Source organism: Pelodiscus sinensis, chromosome 3, assembly GCF_052426305.1.
Source record: "Pelodiscus sinensis isolate ZL-2025 chromosome 3, ASM5242630v1, whole genome shotgun sequence".
Classification (NCBI taxonomy): domain Eukaryota; kingdom Metazoa; phylum Chordata; order Testudines; family Trionychidae; genus Pelodiscus; species Pelodiscus sinensis.
Window position 1 is genome coordinate 49,627,133 of NC_143054.1, and position 19,857 is coordinate 49,646,989.

Sequence of the window (19,857 nt, forward strand, 5' to 3'; positions counted from 1 at the left end):
ATATATGCTTGATGTACATAACAAACCCTAACTGGAAGTTTAGTCAAGATATAGAAAAGTATCTCAGCTAGAGTTTCAAATAATTAATTCTTGGATTTTCAAAGGAGCCCAATGGGCTTAGATACCCAAATCTCTTTAAAAGATAATGGGAGTTGGTCATCTAATTCCTGTAGGTGCCTATGAAAATTCCAGGCTGAGGAAATATCTTATAAGGCTGCTCTTTATATCTTTGGAAACCAATGATTCAGACCTATCTTTCATGAGGTTTACAAACTTCAGAGTTAACTGAGCTTTTTAAGCCTTGAAAAAATATTTCAAGTCTTAAATGTGCAGGACTGGGAAGTTGAAACAGAAAAATTAGATATTTGATATATAAGTGCCACAATTGTAGTTATATAAAAAAAGAAAAAGAGCAGGAGTAAGTACTTAACATTAATTCACATTAGCATTTTAGAACATGCTCCAAGATGTATATCTGATTTTACAAAATGTTACAACCACAAGATTAAGCAAATTTCCTTGTTATAACTGTTATGAACTACAAAATTAATCAAGCTATTCACTGACAAACAACATTTTCAAAATTGCCTTTTCCTCAATACTTGATGCTTCTCAATTAAAAGCATAATAAATAGTCATAACAAATCAGTTGGTATCCAAGAGTTAGTTATCTCTTCATCTGTCTTTGTTTCCTACTAGAGAGAAGTGGTGAATGAGGTAATCTTTTAATGGACCAGCTTCTGTTAGTGATAGAGACATGTTTCTGAGTTTACCCAGAGCTCCTATTCAGGAGGCATAAGATTGGAAGCTTGTTTCTTTCAGCATCAGATGTTGGTTAAATAAAAGATATTACCTCATCTACCATATCTCTTTAATATGCTTAGACCAACATAGCTTTATCAATGTTTTGAGACTGCAATACAAATCATCATACTTTCTTTTCAGGCTTTCTTACTGAATTATTTCAATAGAGCACACCTATGAAAATTTATGATGGCCCTTCCCATACATGGGATGAACAAACCTAATGAACATACATAAAAACACAAAAGAAGCGTCTCCACAGGACTCTTGTTGAAATGTGAATTTTATGTGTCTCCTCCCCCCACACATGCACAGAGGTGCCTTTCAGAGTCAAAGGACTCTTATTTTTAATTTGACGGTGTTCTTCATACATATAAAGTAGCATTTAGTGGAAGAAAATACGATAATTTCAGATTTTTGACTTGCCAGTTTTCATACACTTGAAGGGAAAGCACTATTTTACAGAGATAAAATTTCTTGTTCATTATTTGGATTAGCAGTCTATATCAATTTTTCTATAATAGTTGTACTGATCTAACAAAACAGAACAATTTAAACCCCAGACAAAAACAAGAAGACTATAAACTAAAATTCAATTATCTGTAGGAACTAGAAGTGGAGATTATGTTGATTTTCTAATCATGTAGATTGATTTCACATTTATATAACCCAAAGAAACAATTTCTTAAGCACAGTAATATATGTAACTCCTATGTGTGTATTTTCCAAATTGCATACTTACACTCTTCTTTACAACCACAAGAGTACCTTGGTTAAAATGCATGCAAGTTCTGAAATTGATTAATTCCATACTGTTTTAAAAATGTAATATCAAGATTTGTATTAATAACTTTTTTTGAAAGTGATCTACATCCTGTCCCTTTATTTGGAATTGCTTATTACCTATTTTTCATGGTTCAATAAGATATGATGTTTAGGGAGAGAGCAATTGCCATAATCCTATTCTAAATTTTTCTTCTTGTGAATATCATAGGCATTGAACAAGCATGAAAAATATAAGCTGTGACAAACAATGATGAATGGTTTCCCATTCATTACTAATAAGACATTTTAAAGTGCCTGCTCTGTTTTTTTTCTGTTTTTATTTTTATTGTTATTTTAGGAAGAAATTGTGTCTTTAAACTTCATATTTTAGTAGGGATTTCTGAAAAAAGTCATTTTTCTTCCAGAAAAAAATGTTAAATGAAGGGCAAAAGAACAAACAAAATTGATTCTATGACTCATCTGCAACAGACATGTATTATAAAAGGATTTGGATTAGATCACAAAGTCTCTCTCACATTCTTCTTCTGCCATTCTTCCTTTCTGGATTCACTTTATTTCTCTGTCTATTCTAGTTTTAATTTTTAATCCATAGGATGTCTGAGAACAATATACTGCCCCAAATTGCAACCATGAAGGAGAAGAAAAAGGAACAGTACTTGAATTTTATTTTAGTACAATTCAGATTTAGTATAATCAGTAATGGCCACTGAAATTCTAGCAGGGAGGAGATATAGTTGATTCAAATTGTTGTGCTTATTTCTAGATATCCATATCAAAACAGGGATATGGTAACAATATGAAAAGAGCATGTCACTACCATGGAATCCTGTCCATGTATTGTCACTGACAGAAAAGAGGAGCTCTTTCCCCATGTCTCCTTTTCTCATCCACTCCTGTAACTGGCTACCTCATCATCACCTGCCAGCTAGATTAGTGTTTCTCAAAGCGATCAGTGAAACCACTTTGAGAAATCTGCTAACTGGCCGCTCCAGAGTGTTTATTTACTGGTTCCAGCACCAAGGAGCATCACAGTTCCACTGAATGTGGTTTACCATTTGCAGCCGAGGAGATCCATGGGAAGCAGCATGAAGCCAATAGGAGCCATGAGGCTCTTTGGCCACAGAGCCGGAAAATAAACACACCAGAGCAGCCAGTTAGCAAGTTTCTCCAAGTGGTTTCAAGGACCACTTTGAGAAACACTGCCATAGAACAAACATTTTTTTTTAAAAACGTCAGACCTCTCAGTGTTTCTTTTTGAGAATTAGCTTTTCTGTGTTTGTCCCAAAGTCTTCTCATTTTCTCAATTTAAGATCTCTCTAGGTTTGTGTCACTAGTTTCAACTATTGTTTCAATGCTGATGACTGACAGGTCTATCCTTTCAACTCAGCCTCTTTCCATTTCCATTTCATTTCCATCATTCCCTCCTATATATTGACATGTCTCAGAAATCAATGGGTCAAATACTTGGCCCAGAGAAAGTAAGATACCCAAAGGTTATATAAAACAAGTCTAAAAGAAAAGCTGGAGAGTCACCTTTGGTAGCAAAGTTTGTGTGTCTATCATAGAACCATATATTAGGGCTATGTCAAGCCTGGTCTAAAGAAGGAGATTCTGCCACCTCCCTACACAATCCACCCTCCTAGTGAAGTAATTTGTACTAATATACAACATAGACCTCCTCCACTGCAACTTGATACCATTGATTCTTGTTCTGCTATCTGCCACCCTGGAGAATATCCTGTCTCTTTCCTCTTTGAAACACCCATTATAGTAACTGAAGTCTGCTATCATATCCAACGCTCTTCCCAACACAGACGCTGAACCATTTCTGCTGAAGGTGAGCTGAACATCCAGGAAACTAGCCCTCAAAAGGGTCCAAAACCCCAGATAAATTTGGTTTACCTGGTGTAAAATTTTTACATAAAGAAAGCTCATAATGTCCGTCAAATCTATCAATAAGAAAGAGATATGCACAGTGGTTGCTCCCCTCTGCCCTGAGGTAACCATTGCTTACACTAGGATTGAAATAAACAAAAGTACTTTTAGTAATTACAAGAAGTAGGACTTAAGTGCTTGCAAGTGGAAACAGTAAGATCAAAGTAAGTTACCATGGGAAAATAAACACAGAAAATTATAAATAGATCCTTATGCCATATTTGTAACTTCATATACAAGAATAATATATGCACAAAACAGGATATACACATTCAGTGGGTTGGAACTTTAAAAATGATATATTACATGATGCATTTTGCCTAAAATGTCTTTGAGTTATGCATATTCATATGCCAATTTTCATAAAACAAGGGAGGGGGTCATGCCAGTGGGATTTCTCAAGCATACTTATGCTGATACTCTCCCCTGTCCAAGCCCAAGATCAAGAGAGGTGAAAGGAGGGCTCACAATTAATTTTGCTTCCTGTCCCCAATTCTACTTTGCCAACAGAAATTAAGATACATATATTTAAGATTACATTTATCTTTCCTCCTCAGCCCTTTCTTGTAGCCCCAATCATTAAATGTTCCACCTAGACTAGTGATAGGCAACCTAGAATAGTGAGTTATGTGGCCCTCCATCTCTGTGGGCTGAAAGATTGTCCTAACTATGTCAGTTCCCTGAGATAGCAGAACTAACCTAAATGTGCTTGCATATCTAGAATTTGTAGGGTGTTTCAACTGAACTATAGAAATGTTTAGATTGGAGGCAGAGGGAGCGCATGACTCAGTCAATATTGTGTGCAATTGGTATAAGTCACTTCACAAGCCCTTGGTTTTTGTGCATATCAATTATTAATAGAGATGAGAGAAAAAAACCCTTCATGGACAGGAACAAGAGGAATCTGGCAACCCTGCACAAGGGCAATGGTAAACGTTTATTGTGGGCCACATGTAGAATGCTGATGGCTTGTGGACTACCAGTTGGCCACCACTGACTTTGATATTTTTATGCCCAGACATTGTTCTCAAATTTCCTTGTCATTTTCATGTATTTTCTTCATAAATTGGTTTGCATACCCCTATCTATATACATTGGATATACAATAAATTGAGAAAACATCTCTATATTAAGCCTCTTGTTTAGAAATCTGAAAAATTTTAAGAAATATACTAGAACTGAAACTGAGGTATTTATTAGTGTATCTCCTTTTTTTTCTATTGTTGTTTTTGTAACTTGTCTAGAAGTAGAGACTTACCATTGCTACTGATAGGTGACAGTCGCATAAAGTCATAATCAACATAACTGACATTCAAATCATTTATGAATCTGTGTATTTGAACAGATAAAATATTGCAGAAATTTACAAAAGAGAAGAGAAATCCAAGTATTTGTGGCTTATTTAATTTTGAAATGTTTTTAAAAAATGACCAGCATACATGACAGATGGGGATAACTCCTGATATCATATATTTGCACAGATATAACTTAAATCTATTTTTGTAATTAGAAACTATCGCTCATCCACTTAACAGATGTTAACTATAATGATAAGATACATGGTTTAGTTGCTTTTGGCAGAAAGCTGAAATAAATCATTACTTTTATATGGGTATGTCTACACTAGAAAGTTAGTTCGAACTAACGGACGTTAGTTCGAACTAACTTTCCTATGCGCTACACTAGCGCTCCGCTAGTTCGAATTTGAATCGAACTAGCGGAGCGCTTAGTTCGAACTAGGTAAACCTCATTTTACGAGGACTAACGCCTAGTTCGAACTAGCTAGTTCGAACTAAGGGCTGTGTAGCCCTTTAGTTCGAACTAGTGGGAGGCTAGCCCTCCCCAGGTTTCCCTGGTGGCCACTCTGGCCAACACCAGGGAAACTCTATGCCCCCCTCCCGGCCCCGGACCCCTTAAAGGGGCACGGGCTGGCTACGGTGCCCGTGCCAGGTGCAAGCCTGCCAGCACCCAGCTAGCAGACCCTGCACCTGGCACGGCACAGAGCCACCCACCCGATGCCCCCCAGCCCACCCCCTCTTGCCGGGACCAGGCTGGCGGCTCCCGGGAGCTTGCCCTGGACCGCAAGAGGCGGGCACCTTCCTGGGCTAGTGCGGACATCGTGGACCTCGTCCACGATCTCCGCACTAGGCACAGGAAAGTGGCCGGCTAGGGCAGGAGAGCTGCCAGCCTGGCCACCCAGGACCAGGTGTGCATGAAAATCAAGGGGGTCCACTGAGACCCCCGACACTGAGCCCTGAGCTTACAATGGCCGTACTGGGTCAGACCAAAGGTCCATCTAGCCCAGTAGCCTGTCTGCCGACAGCGGCCAACCCTAGGGACCCTGGAGGGGATGGACCGAAGACAATGACCAAGCCATTTGTCTCGTGCCATCCCTCTCCAGCCTTCCACAAACTTTGGGCAGGGACACCACTCCTACCCTCTGGCTAATAGGACTCCATGGACCCAACCTCCATCACTTGATCTCACTTCCCTTTAAACTCTGTTCTAGTTCTAGCCTTCACAGCCTCCTGCAGCAAGGAGTTCCACAGGTTAACTATTTGCTTTGTCAAGAACAACTTTCTCTTACTAGTTTCAAGCCTGCTACCCATTCCTTTCCTTTGGTGTCCTCTAGTCCTTCTTTATGGGAACTCATGAAGAACTTTTCTGAATGCACCCTCTCCACCCAACCCCTGCTTTTATAGACCTCTATCCTGTCCCCCCTCCGTCTCCTCTTTTCTAAGCTGAACAGTCCCAGTCTCTGTAGCCTCTCTTCATCTGGGACCTGTTCCCAACCCCTGATCATGTTAGTTGCCCTCCCCTCTCCCAGCCTTTCTCTTCCCCTCTCCCACCTCCTTTTCCCAGTGTCCCCCAGTTTTTTTCAATAAAGACAGAGTCAATGTTGGAAGAAACGTTATCTTTATTTTGTACATCAATAAGAAGGGGGGCTAGGGAAGGGCAAGTGGAAGGAGGTGAGGGAGGAATGGGGTACGAGCCCCCGATGGGGAGGACTGGGCTGGCTCTGCGGGCTTCTGGGGGTGGAAGCTCTCCTGCAGCCCCCCAATTACTCCCTCTCCCCAGATGGCAGCCTGCGGCAAGTGCAGCCGGGCTGATGGCCGAGTGGTGTGATGTGCCCAGTGTGGGCACTCAGGGCACTCCAAGCCAGAACTTCTTTGCAAGCGGGGCACCCCTTAGAACTGTGTGTCCGGGGTGGGGGTCGGGACCCTTTAAGCGCAGCCCTCGGCTAGCCTGAGACAGTATCTCCATGCTCTAAGTCCTCCTTTTATGCCCTGCCGGCACTGCTTCCGGCCATCATTAAGCCCTGTTCAGAGTCCACTCAATGTGGACTTACTAGTTCGAACTAGCAAAACGCTAGTTCGAACTAGTTTTTAGTTCTAGATGCGTTAGTTCGAACTAGCTTAGTTCGAATTAACTAATTCGAACTAAGTTAGTTCGAACTAGCGCTGTAGTGTAGACGTACCCTATGTTATTATTTAATGATGCAACATGAAGATCCCTAGGCAGACAGAAAGGGGTACTTATAGTTTAAGAACATAAGAACCTAAGAACAGTCATACTGGGTTAGATCAAAGGTCCATCTTGCCCAGTATCCTGTCTTCCAACAGTGGCCAGTGCTAGAGGGAGTGAACAGAACAGGTGATCATCAAATGATCCCTCTCCTGTCATCCATTTTCAGCTCCTGACAAACAAAGTCTAAGGACACCATTCCTACCTATTCTGGCTAATAAGTATAGATGGACCTAACCTCCATGAATTTACATAGCTTTTTTTTTTTTTTTTTGAAACCTGTTCAAGTCCTGGTCTTCACAGCATCCTCTGGCTAGGAGTTTCACATGTTGAGTATGCTCTGCATGACAAAAAACTTCCTTTTGTTTTAAACCTGCTACCTATTAATTTCATTTGTGACCCCTAGTTCTTATGATATGGGAACAAGTACATAACTTTTCCTTATTCACTTTCTCCATACCGGTCATGAATTTATAGATCTCTATCATATCCTTCCTTAGTCTCCTCTTTTCTAAGTTGAAAAGTTCAAGTCTTTTAAATCTCTTCATATGGCACCCATTCCAAACACCTAATCATTTAGTTGCCCTTTTCTGAACTTTTTCCAATGCCAATAAGTCTTTTTTGAGATGAGGTGACCACATCTGCATGCAGTATTCAAGAGGTGGGAGTACCATGGATTTATATAGAGGCAATAAGATATTCTCTGTCTTATTCTCTGTCCCTTTTTTATGATTCCTAACAATCTGTTTGCTTTGTTGACTTTTGCTGCATATTGAGCAGATGTTTTCAAAGAACTATCCACAATGACTCCAAGATCTCTTTCTTGAATGGTTATAGCTAAATTAGTTGTTCAGTATACTAGTTTATTTGAAATTTAGTTATAGAAGCATATAAGATGCTCTAAGAAGTTATGCCTTTGCCCTCCATGTATGTTGGTCATTTAAAAACACTTCCCAATAAGTCACTTCCCTTGACTTGAAAAAATGCCCATGTAAAATCTCATTTATTTAAGTTTAGTGTTTTACTAAACAACTGTGAGTGAAGATCTCACCAGGCTTTTAGACAATTGTTGAGTAAATGACAAAAATCTGCCCTCAAACTTGCAAAATGTTAGTGACTGTTTAGTCTACTCCACTGAGATGGGAAGAGGATATTCTGAACTTCATCTAGAGCAGCTAAAATCCTGGAGCTGTGATAAATACTGCGGTTCGACAAATTTCAGAGAGGTATGTGCGTTTGTATCTGCACAAACAATGAGGAGTCCTGTGGCACCTTAGAGACTACCAGATTTATTAGGAAACAGCTTATGCCCTAATAAATCTTTTAGTCTCTAAGGTGCTACATGACTCCTCATTGTTTTTGTAGTGTGACAGTTAGCAGACCATATATTTCCAGTGGTTTGTAACAGGATATGAAGTACTTCAAAATAAAAACAAAACAAAACTTCTTGTGCCTGAAAAATGTGTTGTCTCTTTTTTGCTTCTTCACAAATTTGTTGAGTTTAACTTTGGAAATCTCTGAACCAACCACATAAAGTTTTTGAAGACAGACCAAAAACAAAACTTACAGAAGACTCTTTACTAATATAAAAATAGGCAAGCTTACCAAATAATCAAAAGTAAAGGCCAGTCAGAGGCACAAAAGCCAAAATATAGCACTGCCTCTGTGATAGCTCTGCAGCAGTCAAAGGAAGAGTTGGTCAAGGAGCCCAAAAGAACTGCTAACAAAAGGGTTTGTTGGCAAAGTGTTTCAGAGTTTGGTATCTGGAAACAGTAAGTATTCTGTAGATCCCTTTCTATGGGTAATGATGTGGAGTACGTATGGGGAAGACAAAATGGGTCAAAGAAAGGCACTAGTATACAGAAGTGCCAGGAACAAAAGAAAATCTAAACTCAACATTTAAATTTCATCCATACCCCAGTTTCCTTTTTAGTTCTATATTGCTGTGAGAAATCTAGTGTTGGAAGATAAGCATATCTTATGCATGTAATTGATAATTATAAATATGTACTCTTAGCCTAAGAGAATGCATGGAGGATCTTTTTTGCTCAAAAGGCAGTTGAGCAAATGTTTAGCAAAGGGAATGATCTGAATTGTTCTTCCAGAAGAGAAGGAGGAGTAAACTTTTTTTGCCAACTTATTTTGCAAACACTACAATTAAAGCTGTAACAAGACAGAGAGGACAAGGAAGTCTTGCAGATTTTGTGAACTCTTTTTTACTAGCTCATCAGAAGAGAAGCTTCTGTGGATTTAAAATCATTTCCCATAATTCTTAAGTTGTTTGCAAAAAACAAAACAAAACAAAGCAAAACAAAAAACAAACATCACCAAACTACAGCAGTTCAATATGGGAAGGGCAGAAAGCTTTGTTTGACAGAGCTGTGATTGAAATTGTGATATGTTCACACTTTCAGGTGGAATGTGGTTTCCAGACACATTTAGATTAATTAATAATTTCTCTCTCAGGCTCACGGTAAGTCAATTAACAATTTTATTGATCTCATTTGTGTTTGATGTCTTAAGCTTTGTTGGAGTAGGCTGATATCTTTCAGTAATGTTGTAAGAATGCCATTATTTAATAAGCTCTTAAGTTATTTCTGGTGCAACCTAACAGTTTTTGTAATAGTTGTAATAATTAAGTGTAGGGCTGAAGAAAAATTCAGCTGTGGATATAATTGTATGTCTAAATGACACACACTTTTATTATTTTAATAGTTTCTCAACACTGATCTGAATTGGCAATTAAAAGTAGTAGTAACTATGCTATAATAGTTAGATGATTATGTCAGTAATCCTAAGAATGAATGTCATGATTCAACAAGGTACCAATGCATATGTGTATTTTCTCCCATAGGCTGTATCCAAGTAGCAATGCTGTATTAGGGATTTAAATACATGTAGGCAGATATTCCACCATTTTCTCCAAGGGAGTTTACAAATTTTGAGCCTAATTAGAAAGAAAAAAAATCCCAGCAATTCTAATATTTGGCAAGGAGAACAATTATGGATCCTTAACTAAAAGTTTGTCAGGCTGCTGGCTATGTTTCAGAAAATTGTATTAATAAATAACATTATCATGTAACTATTCAAACAGATTAATTTTAGGCAATATGCATTTAGCAGATCGAGTGTAATATTTTCAGAGCACATATGGCCCTGAAGACCCATTTTGAAAGGTGACAAACAGGTACCTAAATCTCACTGAAAGTCTATGAGGCTCCTAATTCCCTGTGGCAATTTGAAATTTGTATCTGTAATGTATTAATGTGGATACATGTATGCCTCTACATATACTGTGCGGCATGTGAGACCTGGCTAAGTATGAATCATAAGTTCTAGAACTGCTGCATACAAAAGATTGTATTCTTTAGCACAAAAGATAGGAACCAATGATTTTAGCTACCATTCCATTCCCATTTACAGCTATCAAGTTTGGGATGGACTTCAGTATACCCATGAAGTACGTATTAGTCACATACTGATATCTGGCTGATGGATCCAAATTCTGACGAAGGATTAGTATTGTCCAACTCTACGATTTCTGTGTAATGTGTACAAGTAGTACTTCCCTCTATTAGGCTGAATAACAAAAATTCTTAAAATGTATAGGTCAGTGACCTGTGGGGGACATAATATACACTTAGAAAGGTCTAACATTCCATGCAGTAGAGAGCAGATGAACACCTAAAGAGTTGTCCAACGTGTTACATGTGCTTGTGGAAACCAAACTAACTGGGTATTTGGATGACAATTTAACAGTATTCACAGAAAATATTAAACGTCCTAACTATTTTCAAACTTCCCTCTAGTAGCCAGCATTGAGGGGAGCACATGAGGATTTTTCATAAAAGAGACAGAGGGTGTCTGGAGGGAATAAAAGAATATGTAGTACCATAACTAACAATTCCCCTACCATGAGAGCCAAGCACTCCCATATCATGATGTTATTTGAATGGAAAAGAAGAATTGGGAGCTGTGAAAAACCAATGAGGATATTTCTTATTTGACAATCTCAAGATTTGATATATTATTTTGAAGCCCAGGCCATTTCTTCTACATAGCTAGGAGAACTGCCTCACCTAGGAGATAGAGAAGTACATTATTTTCAAAGAATGGATGAAGACAAATGTCACATAAAACAGTTCTATATTTACACTCTACAGTCTTTGTACCAAATATGGCTTGTGAGGTACCATTTGAAAACTAATAACTCACTGATTTTTAGTATTCTTGTTTGATATATGTATCTGATTGATGTAAACCATTATTAATGTGTACTGGAATTACAATTAAAATGTGTTCAAGTCAGGAATATCAGAAAGGGTTGTTTAACAAATTTATTCTAAACAAGGAAAGTGTGTTTTCCTCAGTTTATATATAAGTAGTAAACAAGCCAATCAAGCTAATAGGGTGGAGGCAAATCCCATATGTGTAAGTGGAGAAGAAGACAGTAAGGCATCTACTCTCAGTGGGACAGAGAAGTTTAGTCTTTGTTCCACTTTTCAGAAGAAACCATTTCAAAGGCTTACTGGTTTATACATACAAAGAGTGCAGTCTTAACCCCAAAAGATACGCAAATTGATTCAACTGATTGTATACAGTATTACTATATAATAAGAGTTTACAGAGTCAGGATATTTCTGAAGGCTAATGACATAGTGGTAATCGATATCATGCATGTATTAACACTATGTAATGAATTGTGGATACTCATTGATATTAGGCTGTACATTCTGCTCACACACAAGAGAATGTCATAGCTATCTGTCTGTCTATTATCTAAATTAAGCATGGTAGAATCAGAAACAATGGAGGCTGCATTACTGCAGAAACTATAGAAAGATGGGAAGTCCATAGGAAGGGAAGAAAAACATGAGGTCATCCTACCTCTGGAAATAATTTCATTGAACTTTAGAAGATATAAGTAGGACAGAAGTCATTTTGGTATCCGCCACTAGAAAAACACAAGAGGCCAGAACACTTGCAAGCTGAGAAAGATGGATCCTTCAACCAAGGAGGATTGACATCTCTAGAACTGAAGATGGGTGTGACACCTGCTTAAGTAAATATCTTTAACCTAAGAGGACAAGTGAAGCTGTCATCTTCTACTTTTGTGGAAATTCCTGTCTGATGGAAAGTCAGCCACAATTGTGAAGAATGAGTGGTGAGAGATGTCACAACATCTGTTTTTGGTAGTTTTATCATTTGATTTCTATAAATATATTTTGTTTTGTTTCACTCTTAACTCTATCTTCATTCCTTATACTTAAACACTTGCATTTTTTTAATAAAATTTATTTTTATCATAAAGTTATAGGGAAGACAGTAACATAACTTGTGAGTGGTCTGAACTGAACTCAAAATGTGATATTTTCACTTAATTTTTTTCTTATTAGCAGCTTTTTGTGGTTAAGAACACCTAAAGGCCTTTATTAGGCTATGATTTTATTTGGGTGGAATATATGCAATATTTCAAAAAAGATGGCACAGCTATAGAATCAATGACAAAGTATTTGCAATTGCTCATGAATGCATATGGTTGTAAAATCTTTGAAACATAATTTAAAGCTTATGATCTACTGAGGATTAGAATGGGGGACACAGTAGTGGAAACAACAAAAAATATAAACTAAACAGTTTCTTTTGTATAGGTAATTATAAATATTCAAAAGATTCATTTTTATTAATTTAGAAAACTTCCTTATTTTAAAATGGTCAAATATCAACATTTTATAAAAGAGCATATGTAATCAAGTAGCTGATAAAATTTCATACTGTCAGCAGCAACAACATATCAATAGCAATAGAATTAGAAAAATGAGAGGATTGAATCCAGGAATATTTGTGCATTATTTCTTTTTCACAGTGAAAGGCTTTGATACAAACCTCAATTATCTGAAATATATATAGACATTACCAGAGAGGATTTTCTTGGTAATGATTTCAACTGCTGTATCTCAGGTGAATGTCATATCCATTGAGCTAAAGGATATTCTTACACAGGGAGTCCTGCAATGTCTCCTGCTGAAACTGTTGCACTGCAGACAGTTGAAGAGTCATTTGGGCCGGACAGAGAGCAAGAGAGCCCAAGCATGATATATCTTAGTGGTTAGAGCACTCATCAAAGTTCTAGTCACCCCGCTCCTTTGAGACTTTATCATCCTTCCTGTCTTGTCAACATGGTTTGGTGTGACCTCATCTGAATGGTCAGATTCGGTAGGCTTGTTCGGAGGGTGCCTACCAGATAAGATAAGAGTTTGTGCATTGTATTGGTTTCAAAACTGGGATTTATTTGCCCAAAGCAGGGACGTGGGTGCCTAACTCCTTTAGTTCACCTACTCCTATATGTGTGAATTTTAATGTTTAATAGTTTTAAACTTCTCCTGTCCATCTTTCTGTGTTATGTGATGTGCCACGCACACTGTCAGTATACAGCAAACAATAAAAGTTTACATTGCAATTATGTTGTATACTTTCTAACATCCAACTCTATATCTGTTTGAATTGGCATCCAGCTTTAGAAAGACCATATTAGTATTGATGCTATGAAAAATGAAACCAGCACTGTCTTTAGCAGTGAGTAACAAATACTGATTGCAAGTGACAATTGTTCTAACAGTGACAAGCAAAGGATTTTATAAATGAAAGAAATATCAGATTAGGTTGAAATAACAGGTTGATTCATATTTTTCAGTTCAAAAACAGTGCTGATATCTTCATCAGATCCAAACTATTTCTGTTATTTTCACTGTAGCTAATGGTCATGCTAAAGTACTACTTAGTCATCTTCATCCACAAGGTGGTAGCAGTGATATAATCTCACAGATCTGTCCATTTTACCTAGGATAAACTTGCCCCAACCCCCACTCTGACTATACCCAAACCTTTTCTTACAGCTAAAGGGCACATACGGTAGAAGGAGATTCCGTATTTTCTTTGATGAGATGCAGTTCCGGATTGGATTACCTGCTAAGGATTTTAGATTGATTCATTTGTTTCACTTGCCATCTGCAATTCATTACTGCTGCTGATTTCAAATGAACATGTCAGTACTTGTAGCACTGTATTCTTGCCAGAAGTTGTTGTTCATCTCTGTGCAGTAATTTTAAATTCACCAAGTGCAGGTGTAAATGAATAACTGGGTGCATTAGTGTGTTATTGCAGAAAGTTAATCATTTAGGGCAGAAGATGGTGCTTACCTATAGTTATTGAACAGATCTGTACAGGTGCCGTTGTTTTTGCATGGCTCTGAGTTACATTCATTGGATTCATATTCACAAAATGTTCCTTCCCATCCAGGCAAGCAAACACACCGGTAGCTCTGTAATGAATTATGAAAAATAAATTATCTTAATGTCAATTTTCATTTAGTTGAGTACATTTGTAATAGGAGTCATTGCTGGCTGATGCGCCTTCCTGGTCTTTGAACAAATGCATTAGTCAGTTTTCTAGATTTGAAGCTTTAGAATCTCAAAAACGCAGTGATACTTTTGGCCGAATAGTAAGCTGAAAAAAGGAATATATAAATATGTAAGTTATATTATTTAATAAATACATTTTGTTTTATGATAATATAATAAAATGGAAACCATGCCTTTCTAATCAGAGGGGTTATATTAGCCAGTATAGCATTGTAGAACAAATATATGTAAAGAAGCTGTGAGGAATATAGATCCGTCAGACAAGCTTAACACCTTAGATGGTACATTAGCAATGAAACTGTGCAGCTTATAGCTGCGTAGCAGGAGAAAATCTGTCTATCTATATAGCCCGGATACTGGGTAAAGACTGAAGAATGTGAAAATATAAATCTTCCCAGAAATCTGGTGACAATATTAAAATTAATAATTAACATTAGGTATGAATATAGTATCTGTCACTGGTTAAACAGCATAAAGTATTTAATCATTGTGCATATTAATCTCTAAATGACAGATGTCACAGGGCATTTCCATTCACCTGCCAGGCAATTATATTGAGGAATAAACCACCCCTATTTTTGTCATCATTTCATTTATTTCTTAGTTGATATCTGTACACAGGTGGAAAGGGCTCATAAAAGTAAAAATCAAGCATTTCATTGTCTATTTTGTATATAAAGAGAAAAAGCTTGAGAACATCTGTTGAACTGAATATTAATTTGAGATGGGCTGCAGTACAAGCATTTCTATTCATCAGAGGCTCAACTCACTTGTTTTGCCAAGGTAGTTGCTTCTGGCAAAATTTCCCTTCCTTCTAGCAAAAGTTAGGAAAACATTTCTAGGACAAAGATGGCTAGTGTGAATTATTTCAGTGCTTGTTAAACAGTGAACTGGGTTTTAGTCTAAAGGACTTTTAAATATATTTAATCTCTATGAACTGATAGTCATTAAGAAACAGAACAAATGCTTCAGGATTCGAATACATTAAAACAAAACTGGGTCTAATTTAAGTTGCTAAAACCTAACTATCAAAAGTTTGAAGCATCTTCTAAGTTTGTTGAAGTTAACTGGAACTGCAGGTGTTCAGGACCTCAGAAATCACATCACGTGTCTCAATCTGAATTTAAGAGTTTAGCTGTTTGAAAATGTAAGCTATGACTCTGTCCTACAACAGAGAGAGATTCTCCTTGAGATGTACACGATTAAATTTTATATTTACAATAATCATGTAATCTGCTCCTCCTTCAGATATGAAAAAAATCTAACCTGAGCAAACAAAGTGAAAACATTGTGTCACAACTCTCAAAAATATGGGCTGGGCAATATTGCCAGCCCTTTTTTTCTTTCTGTGTGTCCTTACTTTCCCATTTTAACAGGATTTCATATCTTACTGAAGCCATAGAGACAAATCATAGATTGACAAGAGAGAAAAATCTTACATTTCTAACAACAATTTCATTGAAAAAGAGCGGTGGTTTTGGGTCAAATTCACACCTGCTGTAACTGCACTTAAGTCATTGTTAGGCATGAGCAAATGTATGTTGATCGATTAACATTTCTAAAATTATCTGTGTATACATTCTACTGCAATTAATAAAGACCAATTTTTCATTTTTGGAGACACTTAGAAGTCTACATGTCCCATCCAAACCCCTTATTCACAAACTTCAAACAGGATGGTTCAGCAAACACACAACTGCAGGACAGCAGATTGGGAATTATGAATGTTTGGGAACTGTTGAATCCAATGTGTTTGATGAAGAGCCTTAAAAAGTGGACCATAAGCCAAAGAAGTTGATTGGGGCTATTGCAACTCTTGCTATTGTTGTGTCATAGCCCACTGAGGCTATGTCTACACTACAGAGTTTTTCCAGGATAATGGAGATCTGCCGGAAAAACTCTGCCACGTCCAGGAAACATGTCTGCTTTTTCGGAACAATTTCTGAAAAAGTAGGCACGTTGTTTTGACATCTCTGTATTCCTCATTTTATCAGTAATAAGGGATCATCTGAAAGAGGAGGCTTTTCCGACATTTGGCCCCATGTAAATGGGCCAAATGTCGGAAAAGCCTCTTCCAGAAAAAAAGAAGCAGAAAAGCCTACGCAAATTGCAGTTCACAATTTGTGTATCTTTTTCCAGTAAAAGAACACAGTGTAGACATAGCCTGAGTTTACCACAGATTTTAAAAAGAGGAAAGAAACCACAAAAGGTATTTACCCTATATATTTTGTACTGTATCCATAACCTACTCTCCTGATTGTGTTGGGTAAGTTTTATTGCTTGTGGATACTCTTTACTTATGAAAAAATCATTTCCAGATTTTAAGAAAAAGTATCCAATATATGGTTTACTATTATTGTGCTTCTGGATTATGTATCAATAATTAGGTCTAAACCTGAATCCCTAAGAAGCAGTAGCATATTTGGCAAGTGATATTAGAAAAGTAGGAAATAATGGATGTGAAAAGGGAAACAGCAAAGAGATAAATATAAAGAAACAAAGAAGTTTTAGACAAGTGCTTTGTTTTGTGTGTGTGTGTTTTACAGGAGGGAAAGTTTGATGGGTCAAAAGAACTCTGAAAAGACCGATAATGTTCAGGGGATTTTGCAACAGCAAAGGAAGAATAAAATCTTTATGGACAGGCTGCATATCTATTTATCATATATTAATGTTTTCCATTAGGTATGTTTCCATATTTTAACTATTTTAAATGTTTGGAGGGTATTTTAGGTTCTCTCTTATCTTCATATGTTTCTTAGTGTCATAATTGTTATGACTGAGAGAAAAATACTTTGTTTTGAACACAGTTTCAAAGGATGAAAAATTATTTGTCACAAACAAGACCAAGAGATCTTTGCCAAGCTTCTGGATAGTTATTCTCTGCTCTGGTTTTCACATGCTCCAGGAATTAGAGGTCATAATATATCCTACATGACTGAGTCTTCTGGGATAGGGTTAAATAAATTGTAAGAAATATTATTAGAGGGCCAGAAACTGAGTTTAAGCAGATCTATGTATCATTAATATCTATCAACTGTTAGAGATTTTTTGTTTGGCATTTCCCTTTTGACTATGATAGGGTATTAAAAAAACTACTAGAGAAAAAAAATTCTTATCATAATACATCAATTCCTACAAAAGCGTGTATGTGGGTGGAGAACCAGTTGACACTTTCTGCTAATATTTTTTGCCTCAGTTCCATATCCGAGCCACAGAGAACATAGTCAATATTGCCCAATGTATCAGCTAATTGTCTTGGTTTGATTTTTAAGAGTACTTCTTATTTTAATAGCAGTTTTATGTTCAAAGAACACCTCCAATCTGACTTCAGTCTCAGCTGTGTGTGCACAGCATGTCTACAATTAGGCGGCAGGTGTCTCACATTAGGCATCTGTGATAATGTAATTCACCAGCCTTGGGCCTAGAAGCGACGCTGTAGGTTTACTGCTCAGGTCTGCTAGGGTTCCTTTTTTCCTGGTGATTTGGCCCTCAGATAGATCATCTTTAGTCTCACCTCTTTTGAGGTACACTAGTGTTTTCACTGAATAGTACTAGGCCTTCATCTCTGCTTGATAGTTCTGGTCCAGGACCAATAGTTCATCTGGCCTCAAGTCTCTTAAGAGTTACTGCCAATTCACATAGCCCGAGTATCATCATTCAGTACTAATACAGCCAAAAGGCCATCTTTTCACAAGACTCTGGTGGTAACGGAATTTGTTAGTGTTCTTTAGTGAAGTCAAGGGTAGAGATATACCAAGTGGCTTCTAGTCACTCAATCCACTCATTTGCCCTCAGTACAAATAGAGAGATCAAATTTGGATAAGACTTTCACCTTGCAGAAGTCAACATAAAAATGTATTGTACTATCGGGCTTAGGAATGAGCACATGAAGCTCCTCCACAAACAAGGTGATTGATCCATTATTCCCAAGTCAAATATGTCCTGGAGTTCCTCCTTGATGACCTCTAATATTTCCCTTGGAAGCCACTGGAATGTCCTCAAATACATTGCCCTTGTGTTTTCTCAATGCTCTGTTAGACTACCTGGGATTTGATCAGAAGGACTAACAACATAGTGGAAAAGGGGAAGAGTGGTAAATGAACAATTTGGTGAAATGGACATGAAGCTGCAAAATGTCTTTGTGTTCACCACATGTATTTTTCTATAACTATTTTGTTCCCAAAATTACACATATCTCTAACTACAATGCTGTTTATAAGGGAATCTTATCAGGTGGTGCTACAGCACACATGAAAAAAATATCAATGCAACAAAGTATTAAGCTAAACTAAACAGACTGCTTCTACTTGCTTTAAAGACAGAAAAAGGTAGTGTGTGCCCTAATAGTAGTGCTCTGTACTACGAGTGAGATTTGGGTTTGATCTCTGACATAGAGAGAGGCTGGTAGTTCTGCTCAGGGAACAGAAAATAAAAAAACCTGATAGTTTGATCAACATGAAACAACTCATTAAGGAATTTTATTGATAGACTTCAAAGGAAAACCTCACGTAGAAGTATCATGGCTGCAACACAGTAATTTGACAGTGGAATGAGAAGATAAAGTGTGAAAGAGAAAGACTTCAGGAAGAAGGAGAAGATGGAGACTAAACCAGACATCCCATTGCCTTGCAGTTTGTGTGGCCATTTTACTTATGCAAAGTGAGTAAACTGCTACTGTTCTTATTTCATAGTGATTTTTTTCAGCTTTACACACTAGTAAATGTCTACACAAATTGCAGAGCAGAAGAAAATCAGGATCATAATATGGAAATACTGCCTCAGTTTAGTCATAGCTTTCTTAGACCTGGAACTTCTCTACCTTTAATAGAAACATTGCTGCAAATTTCCAAATCTAAGAGCCTAATGATCTATGCCCAAATCCATATTTAGGTACTTAAGGAAGTAGCATGTCTCTAAGAGATGCTATATTACTGTAGCTCCCACTGATTTTAATGGACTTTGAGGATGCTTAACATTTCTGAAAATGAAGCAACATATGTAAGTTCTTGTTATCATACAAGTACACAGAGACAGTACTCAAGATGTTCAAACTTGAGTTCCTAAAAAATAAGCCTCTAAATTCATATCCACGAATATGGATTTAGAGCTTCTTTTTAGAATCTCAAGTTTGAACATCTTGACTATTGTCTTTGGCTGTGTCTAGACTGGCAAGTTTTTCCGCAAAAGCAACTGCTTTCGCGGAAAAACTTGCAAGCGGTCTACACTGCCAGCTTGAATTTGCGCAAAAGCACTGACTTTGTAATGTACAAAATCAGTGCTTCTTGCGCAAATACTTTCACGCTCCCTCTCAGGAAAAAGCCCTCTTGCGCAAGAATACTTGCGCAAGAGGGCCAGTGTAGACAGGGAAGAACTGTTTTGCGCAAAA

General features: G+C 37.3%; 1 protein-coding gene across 1 annotated transcript in view; it reads right to left on the reverse strand.

The window, feature by feature from the left end:
• Positions 1-19,857, reverse strand: part of LOC112547815 (uncharacterized) — a 365,550-nt gene that overhangs the window by 76,491 nt on the left and 269,202 nt on the right. The window contains exon 11 of the mRNA XM_075923696.2: positions 14,250-14,371. Within this exon, the coding sequence (XP_075779811.2) occupies positions 14,250-14,371 (122 nt within the window). The remainder of the gene's footprint in view (positions 1-14,249; positions 14,372-19,857) is intronic.